Below are 10,053 nucleotides of genomic sequence, written 5' to 3'. Positions count from 1 at the left end.
GTAAAAAAAAAAAATATGTACAAAAAAAAAAAAATGCTATCATTTCGAGATTAAAGTCGAAATGTTTCGAGATTAAAGTCGAAATGTTTCGAGATTAAAGTCGAAATGTTTCGAGATTAAAGTCGAAATCTTTCGAGATTAAAGTCGAAATGTTTCGAGATTAAAGTCGAAATCTTTCGAGAATAAAGTCTTCCGTAGAAGTTGTGTGTGTGCTTGCCGTTATTTCACATTGCCGCACAGGCATTCATGCGTGTGCGTGTGTGTAAATACATGCGCTTGTGAAGTCGAACTGCCGTCTATAATAGACACCACACCGTACGTTCTGGATACATTTTAAGTGCATCATTCTGTATCCAATCATTTGGCCGGATCCCGTGATTTCCTCAAATATAATAACCACTGGTGGTTGAGGAAAGATTCCCTGAAATGATTGTAAAGCGCTTTTAAGTGTAGGCCTACAGTAGACATATGAAAGCGCTATATAAATGCCTCATTCATGCATTCATTCATTCATTCATAAAGCTGGATATCTTGATCCAGTCTGACAGTATATTTTATAAAGTCCTATAGCCTAATGTCATGTTGGTAGACCTGTAGAATATCCCTTTGTTGAAAGCCCAGATAAAAGTAAAAATCTATTATTTTGTGTAGATCCAGTTTACATACACACACACACACACACACACGCACGCACACGCATGAATGCCTGTGCGGCAATGTGAAATAACGGCAAGCACACACACAATTTCTACGGAAGACTTTATTCTCGAAAGATTTCGACTTTAATCTCGAAAGATTTCGACTTTAATCTCGAAACATTTCGACTTTAATCTCGAAACATTTCGACTTTAATCTCGAAACATTTCGACTTTAATCTCGAAACATTTCGACTTTAATCTCGAAACATTTCGACTTTAATCTCGAAACATTTCGACTTTAATCTCGAAACATTTCGACTTTAATCTCGAAATGATAGCATTTTTTTTTTACATAATTTTTTTTTTTTTTTTTTTTACGGATTTTTTTTTTTTTTACGGATTTTTTTTTTTTTTTTACGTTGCGTTTCAGGGCTTCCGTACTAATCAGTAAATACGCAAAAAAAAAAAAAAAAAAAAAAAAGGGAATTGTGACTTTTTAGAAATGTGACTCAAGTTTATATATCTCAATTCTGACTATTATTTAGTGTAAAAAAGTCAGAATTATAAAATATAAACTCGGAATTGCAAGAAAAAAGTCAGAATGAGTTATGAGTTATAAAGTATGAATTGGAAGATATAAACTTAATGTCTGAATTGCGAGGTATAAACTCGCAATTGTGAGAAAAAAGTAAAAAAAAAAAAAAAAGATAAATTCGAAATAGTCAGAATCCACGAAGACTGATAAATATGAAACTCTTCACCGTAGCATGGCTAATTTTAACTAGCTGCGTGGTGCAAGGAGTTGCGAACAGGATTGTGGATACCAGACAGCCGATATACAGCAGATCGGAGCTTTTGCTATCTTATGAAACAAATGTTTTTGATTTTGACTTAAAGCAGTGTTAGCAGTGCTGTTATTGTTCTCTAAATCTAAAGCTATTAAAAAATTGTAAAAGCTAAAGCTATTAAAAAAAAGTTTTCAGTAAGTAAAATTAAGCTGAAATAAAACAAATATCATGTAAAACTTAACACACAAATTAGAATAATTAGAAACTTAGAAATTTTGCCTTGGCAATTAACAGATATAAGTTTACGTTGAAGTGTTAAAAAAAAAAATGAAGGCTAAATAGAAATAGCTAAATAAAAAAATATGAACAAATACTATAATACTAAAATAAAACTGATAGCTAGTAAGAGACAGCCTATGTGACAACTAGCCCCAGTCTCCCCTCAATTAACAGTAACAAAGATGTTCTTTTTTATATTGTTTAATGTGAGTGATAAAGCTAGCGGATGTAGGCCTATTTATGCGTATAGTGATTAAGGTCATTCATTTGAAGGACATAATGTGTGTAAACATGTTTATTTTTCAGGTGGCTGTGCTTAATAATCATGAGGATCTAGTGAAAATGCTTCTGGAGAAAGGAGCCGATCCGAACATCCAGAACAAGGTCTGAACCTCCCATAAGCAAAACCAGATCAAATAGACAGCAAACTGAATCTCCTCTGAAAAAGATCTCCGTTCAAAGTCTCCATTTGCTCTTCATTTCTATCTGAGATAAATACTTGACTATAAAAAGGTCTCATTTGGGATTTTACAGTAACCAGTCTGAGATTTCAATATGAACTCAACATATTTTCTTATTGAGCTACGCTATACACATTCCTTTTATGAAAACAACTGTCATTATTTCTCCTAATGAATGTTAGGAGAAACGTGAGACAAATTTTAATGCTGAAATGAATCTCCATTATGTATCCCGATGTATCCCGAGCTCTGAAAAAGCAATACAGTTTTCTCCGAGCAGATTTTCTCGATTCGGTAACGCTTTACAATAAGGTTCATTAGTTAACATTATAGGCTATGTATTAACTAACCATGAACAATCCATTTGTTACTGTATTTGCTAATCTTTGTTAACGTTATTTTATAAAAATAGAGCTGCTCATTGTTTGTTCATGTTAGTTCACGGTACATTAGTTAACAAGATTTTAATAAAGTATTAGTAAATGTAGAAATTAACATTAACAAAGATTAATAAATGCTGTATAAGTGCAGTTCATTATTAGTTCATGCTAACTAATGTAGTTAACTAATGTTAAAGGAGCCAAATGTAAGATTGTGGCCAAAACTGGTACTGCAATCACTTTCAAATGACTGTAGAGCGGTGTATCCCCTCCCCCTCCCCCCTGACTCGAGGTTGCCAGATAGGCTGCAGGATCCAGCAGGAACATTTGTAGCTGCAGCTGTGGTAACTAGAGCTGAGCTGGCAACCCGGATGCCGAAACACTACTGACTTCGTGATTGGTAGATAGGTGGAGGGTGGAGCTTCAGGCCAAAACACAAGATGACAACATCAACATCAGTTGAGGGCTGCAACTTCACTTTTAAATGACAATATCCTGGCCGGACTACTGTTGTCAGTGGTATAAGTATTTGAAATGAACATGATTGCTTAATGTCTAGTGACATATCAGGGCCATTTTATGATTAATTGAAATACATTTCTTACATACAGCTCCTTTAACTAACGAACCTTATTGTAAAGTGTTACCAAAGCCCGTCTACGGAAAGCCTGTTCACTCCAACGCCCTAGTAAGTCCTATTGGTTGTAGTTCCAATCAGAGTTCCACTGGGGGCGCTCGCTATGAGTGCAAAATGAATGGGAGTCTATGGGGCTAGACGGCTAAATTTGTCTCTTTCTGCAAGTTTAACATGGGTTATAGGTTGAAAGTTGAATGAACGAGTACTTATGTCTTTTCGATTTCTTACAGGTTGAGTTGGTGTTGCCCATAACACGCTAGCATTCTGCTAATGAACGCTGATTGGTCAGTGAAGGACTGATTACGACCAGAGATACCGCTTGATGGCATCGTGGCATCCGAAGCGGGACCAGAAACAAACAAAACAAAAACTCTTCTAGCACGTGTATTTACCTGTGTCAGCTGTGTTGTGTGTTTCCCTGTGTCAGCTGTGTTGTGTGTTTCCCTGTGTCAGCTGTGTTGTGTGTTTCCCTGTGTCAGCTGTGTTGTGTGTTTATCTGTGTCAGCTGTGTTGTGTGTTTCCCTGTGTTGTGTGTTTATCTGTGTCAGCTGTGTTGTGTGTTTACCTGTGTCAGCTGTGTTGTGTGTTTACCTGTGTTGTGTGTTTATCTGTGTCAGCTGTGTTGTGTGTTTACCTGTGTTGTGTGTTTACCTGTGTCAGCTGTGTTGTGTGTTTCCCTGTGTCAGCTGTGTTGTGTATTTCCCTGTCAGCTGTGTTGTGTGTTTCCCTGTGTCAGCTGTGTTGTGTATTTCCCTGTCAGCTGTGTTGTGTGTTTATCTGTGTCAGCTGTGTTGTGTGTTTCCCTGTCAGCTGTGTTGTGTGTTTCCCTGTCAGCTGTGTTGTGTATTTCCCTGTGTCAGCTGTGTTGTGTGTTTCCCTGTGTCAGCTGTGTTGTGTGTTTCCCTGTGTCAGCTGTGTTGTGTGTTTCCCTGTGTCAGCTGTGTTGTGTGTTTCCCTGTCAGCTGTGTTGTGTGTTTCCCTGTCAGCTGTGTTGTGTGTTTATCTGTGTCAGCTGTGTTGTGTGTTTCCCTGTGTCAGCTGTGTTGTGTGTTTCCCTGTGTCAGCTGTGTTGTGTGTTTCCCTGTCAGCTGTGTTGTGTGTTTATCTGTGTCAGCTGTGTTGTGTGTTTCCCTGTGTCAGCTGTGTTGTGTGTTTACCTGTGTCAGCTGTGTTGTGTGTTTCCCTGTCAGCTGTGTTGTGTGTTTATCTGTGTCAGCTGTGTTGTGTGTTTCCCTGTGTCAGCTGTGTTGTGTGTTTCCCTGTGTCAGCTGTGTTGTGTGTTTACCTGTGTCAGCTGTGTTGTGTGTTTACCTGTGTCAGCTGTGTTGTGTGTTTCCCTGTGTCAGCTGTGTTGTGTGTTTCCCTGTGTCAGCTGTGTTGTGTGTTTACCTGTGTCAGCTGTGTTGTGTGTTTACCTGTGTCAGCTGTGTTGTGTGTTTCCCTGTGTCAGCTGTGTTGTGTGTTTCCCTGTCAGCTGTGTTGTGTGTTTCCCTGTGTCAGCTGTGTTGTGTGTTTCCCTGTGTCAGCTGTGTTGTGTGTTTACCTGTGTCAGCTGTGTTGTGTGTTTCCCTGTGTCAGCTGTGTTGTGTGTTTCCCTGTCAGCTGTGTTGTGTGTTTATCTGTGTCAGCTGTGTTGTGTGTTTATCTGTGTCAGCTGTGTTGTGTGTTTCCCTGTGTCAGCTGTGTTGTGTGTTTCCCTGTCAGCTGTGTTGTGTGTTTCCCTGTGTCAGCTGTGTTGTGTGTTTCCCTGTGTCAGCTGTGTTGTGTTTACCTGTGTCAGCTGTGTTGTGTGTTTCCCTGTGTCAGCTGTGTTGTGTTTACCTGTGTCAGCTGTGTTGTGTGTTTCCCTGTGTCAGCTGTGTTGTGTATTTACCTGTGTCAGCTGTGTTGTGTGTTTCCCTGTGTCAGCTGTGTTGTGTATTTACCTGTGTCAGCTGTGTTGTGTGTTTACCTGTGTCAGCTGTGTTGTCGATGCCTCGAGAGAAAAGAAAGTGCAGAGCGCGAAAGCACCAAAGCGACTGAAGGATTGCCGTAAAGCAGTATCTCTGGTCGTACGATGTGTATGACGTCATTGACACTTTAAAAGACTTTTTAAAAGCAAATAAGTGACTCTAAAAAATCTAACACCCAGCAATGTGTAATTTCATTGCATCTCCTTTTGAATACAACATTCAAATTACTCGACAAAAAATTATATCCTGCGAAAAGTGGATTTTGATGGGTATAGCGCCATAGACCTCCATTCATTCTGCACTCGTCCTGTGAGCGCCCTCATATGGAACAAGAGTGGAACTGCAACCGGAAGTTTATTGAGTGGCACTTCTCCCCTCATTAGACTTTCTCTGGTGTTACCGCTTCATCTGTGACTGGACTCTTTCTCTGGTTGTAGGTTGGCTCTCGCGCTCTGGAAATGGCCAGAGGACTTGAAAGAAAGAGAGGTAAACGCCATTCTTCTTGATGCAACTTGTGCAAGTATTTAGATCATTGATTATATTTCTTTATCATTTCCTTCAGAACATCTTCAGTCTGTTTATGGAAGAGTCAGAGACTAAATGAGACAAACCACAAATGGATTTCAGAAACAACTTTACTAGCGCTGCCCTTTATGCCGACCGTATGTGTGTGTTGCAGACATCAACGTACAGCATCTTATTTCACATTTCTTGATTATTCGAAGATTTATCATAAAAAAAAAGCAGTTTACACCCGTGACAATGAATAAAAAGAACGTTACATGAGTAGATTTACTGAGATACAACATGATTGAAAGTGAATAATAGTAAATGATAACTGATTAAAACAAGCAAGGCAGTTCACCTAGAGACACGTGATCTTCATATAATCAATCAGCGGCTAGATCTGAACAGTCTCTACTGTAATGCACTGTGTGGTTTAACTGTAAAAAGGCAACAGGACACTTCAGATGTCGCTAATACAGTGAAAGAAGATGGATTTACAATGTAAACAATGAGAAATAATGGCACTCATTAGGTGTCCAGTATACAGGCCTAAAAGACCCACGTTTGAGATCATAAATAGCTCAAATACCAGAGTCTCAGTGCCAAACATCAACTGCCAATGGAGGGTGAAATATCCCAAACGAATTTATTTATTTCCAGACATTTCAACTATTTTGCAGTATTTCTTATTAAAGTGCACCGCCATTCAAAACGTTGGGGTCAGTAAGATTGTAATACCTTTATTCTGCAAGGATGCATTAAACTGATCAAAAGTGACAGTAAAGACATTTAGAAGGTTGCAAAAGATTTGCTGTTCTTTTGAACTTTCTAATCCTGAAAAGAATGTATCATGTTTTCCTCAAAAAATACTGTTTTCAACACCGATAATAATCATAAATGTTTCTTGAGCAGCAAATCATCATATTAGAATGATTTCTGAAGGATCATGTGACACTGAAGACTGGAGTAATGATGCATCTTTGATCACAGGAATAAATTACATTTTACAGTCTACCACAATAGAAAACAGCGATTTGTCACAATATTTCTCTTTTTACTGTATTTTTGATCAAATAAATGCAGCCCTGGTGAGCAGAAGAGTCTTCTTTTTAAAAAAAACCCAAAACAAATCTTACCACCCTTAACTTTTGAACAGCAGTGTTTATATTTTTGAGTCTCAAACTCTCGGTGAAACATCAGGACCCAAGAGTCGTGAAAGAGGTTTGCACGTCTGTTGCGTGCATCATACTATCATTCTTGCTGTTCAATTAAACCGTTTATGATGTTTTAGTTTCTCAAAAAGTTATCAGAAAACAGGCGAGTAACAGGAAAAGCCAGTTTGCACTTGTTTTTAATTCTGACCCAGTATTTCATGACCATAATGACTCCTAAACCTCTATTTTTAAATCATTTGTGCACACATCCTTTTCTTTTAGTGCAGCGTTTTCCTTTACCCTGACAAATCGCCCATGAAACTCTGCCAGTGACACAAAGCCACTGACCGCAGCGTGTTTGAGGGAGACCAAAGGGATTATGGGAATATTTAGAGAAGGATTCATATGTCTGTTTTCATAAACCACAATCCCGTTAAAATGCTCCATTATTTAGGTTGATAAGACAGAAAGTCTAAATGAATGTAATTCATTTCCCCACAATAACTATTTTTCAAAGAGCTGAGCATCCCGTATATGAGCATATGCATGGCCATGAAACCAGGGCCGGCTTTCTGTGTCTCAGATCTGTCCAGTAAACACATGCTGTCAGTACAGGTTACTCTTATCTCTCTGAACACAACTGCATTACAACATCTGTGTTCCTCTATCTTCCTCACGAGCTTTGAAATCAACAAAAGCTGAGATTGGTGCATAACATGTGTTACAAATGTTTTCATTCTCTCCAAAAAAAAAAAAAAAAGAAAGAAAGAAGAGAAACAAGACTCGTTTAGACGTGAATCCCCTCTGCGCATGTCCAGCTCATATTTCACCTCAAAATCAAAAACATTTTTTACAATAAAGCTTGTTTTAAAGACCCTTATGATTGTTTGCATTGTGATATTTTAAGCACATTTTCCAGACAACTTATCATTATTGCAATATAGTAATGAATATCATCTTTTGTTTCCAGATATTTTGTTTTATTTAGCATAAATATATTTATATATTGGATGTATATTTTTAAGTTTATATTTTAAAACTTAAGTTTGCACCATTACATTCAATCATTTAGCAGACGCTTTAATCCAAAGCAACTTGCATTAATTCTGTTACTTTGCTGTTTATTATCTACTGTATAAAGCGCTATAATAATAAAGCTGACTTGACCTTAAAAGAAAATGAAGCTCAGTTTTAAGAATATTAAGATTTCCATGACAATTGTCATTTCCACTTTCAATCTCATTAATGCAAAAAAAAAAAATCATAATAATATATTTTAAACTGTAATATTTATACACCATGATAGTTTTTATGACTGTATTTATTTTACTGCTTTTAGATTTTTTTTTATTTAATTTTTTTTATTTAAAACATACAATCAAAAACTAATTTGTATTTTTTTCCTAATTCTAATTATCTTTGATGATTTTCATTAATGATGTACCCAATCTCCTTCAAAACGGCAGGTCCTGGGAGATGAGGGTGGACGTGGGCAAAGGGTGGCGCTCACAGCCCTCCATCCAGACACTGTCTTGTGGTCAACAGAGTGCAAGAAAATTATTCTGGTTGAGCTGACGGTGCCTTGGGAGGAAGGCCTTGAAGTACCAGTCCCTTCTTCAGGACTGCAAGGACGAGGGATGGCAGGCATGGCTGTTCCCGGTGGAGGTCGGCTGTAGAGGTTTCCCCCGCCAAATTAACCTGGCGTTTACTATCAGCTCTGGGCCTGGACGAAAGGAGTAAAAAACAAGCAGCTCGTCGGATGGAGGAGGAGGCAGAACGCGCCTCCTGCTGGATATGGAATAGGCGGGAGGAGGAAAGCTGGAAGCCAGGAGCAGATGGGCTGTGACCTGGCCATCACTGCCGGCCCACCAACTGGAGGGTGTTGTGGTTGAAGGTTGTGTACCACCTGACCACATCTGCTCCTGGCTGATGAAGAACGCACCCACCAGCTGTATGTCACAAGTACAGTATTGTTTTTACTGTACTAACAATGACTATATATCAGTGATAATACATAGATAATAATTGGAATTTAAAAAAATATTAAAAATATTCAGATGTATTACAGTCATTAGAATATAAATGCTTTAAAAAAATCACAATGCAAAAATTAAAATTAAAAAAACTTTTAAAATGGCTATTTTTTTCAATGCAAAATTTAATTTATTCGTTTTTCTTTTACTTTGGTGGTAAACTGTGACCCGGACATGTTTTAGTGAGATTCAACCTCATATCAAAGTATTTTCATGCAAGTTCCTTCAACATCCTTTAAGTATCACTGCATTCAGGTTAAATCATGTCTGAAATAGATAATAAAAATGGCTATTAAATCATATTAAATTGTTAAAAAGCCCTTTTCATATACCAAAAGACATCACAGACTCACAACCATTAGCAAAGTACAAATCCCAATTCACGTTTCCATTTAAATCTGGTTTCAGTCCAGGTTAGCGTCCACGTGATGTGGTTCATGTTCACAGATAACACGTCTTCTCTCTCCTCCGCTGGTACACGGTCCGAAAAAGGTCCAAACAACAACAATACCAACAACAACAAAAGGTCAATCAGGTAAACGTGGGCGAACCACCGATTGCTACGATTGAGAAAGTGTCAACCACAGTGCACTGTGCTCTAATAAATACGCTCGTAACCGACATAAATAACGCGTGACATGTACCTGAGCTTGGACTCATAGCACCGTTTAGAAGGGAGAGCACCGCAGGGGTCAAAGGTCACCCCTCACATCAGGACTCTGACACACCACGTGTCCCACAGAGGTTCATAGTGCAAAAAGCGAGTGTCTCCAGGGCCGAAATCCCTCAGTCCGGCTCTCAGCTGCTGAACTTCACTCCGGCCGGGAACTGAGGCTTCGGCAACGTGGGCGGCTGTTTAGGAGGAGGCCTGCAAATCCGTTCAGAGGAAACAAAAGGTCAATCATAAAATGCATCACTTCATCTTTGGGTCATTCCTATAGACCTTATGTAGCCCCGCCCCTTTCCAGCGCTACGCTCGTTGTCTTTTGACTTCCGGTCTGTATTTTCACAGCAAATTTGCATTTATTAATGAACGGCTCGTTTTCAAATCTTCCAGGTCGACTGACATTTGTTAAGACATCTGCTTTAAACATCACAGTCCTCATGATATCTTTCGTTAACTTTACATTAAGTAAATCCACTTCAAAAGATAATTACTCCTGGACAGCAGCGCCATAGAGATATACAGAGCGACCGCAAAAACAGAAGTTAAAAGACAATATT

General features: G+C 38.6%; 2 protein-coding genes across 3 annotated transcripts in view; one reads left to right on the top strand and one right to left on the bottom strand.

Moving 5' to 3' along the window:
* Positions 1-10,053, top strand: part of bccip (BRCA2 and CDKN1A interacting protein) — a 242,133-nt gene that overhangs the window by 24,150 nt on the left and 207,930 nt on the right. The gene's annotated exons all lie outside the window — the stretch shown is intronic.
* The window catches only part of adam12a (ADAM metallopeptidase domain 12a), a 130,992-nt gene continuing 126,691 nt past the window's right edge, over positions 5,753-10,053 (bottom strand). For both annotated transcript variants that reach the window (XM_082151868.1, XM_082151869.1), the window contains exon 23: positions 5,753-9,697. In XM_082151868.1, coding sequence (XP_082007994.1) covers positions 9,628-9,697 — 70 coding nt within the window. In that variant the 3' untranslated portion in view covers positions 5,753-9,627. The remainder of the gene's footprint in view (positions 9,698-10,053) is intronic.

This window comes from Leuciscus leuciscus (assembly GCF_965113295.1).
Source record: "Leuciscus leuciscus genome assembly, chromosome: 21".
Lineage (NCBI taxonomy): Eukaryota > Metazoa > Chordata > Actinopteri > Cypriniformes > Leuciscidae > Leuciscus > Leuciscus leuciscus.
This window is presented reverse-complemented; position numbering and strand designations above follow the sequence as displayed.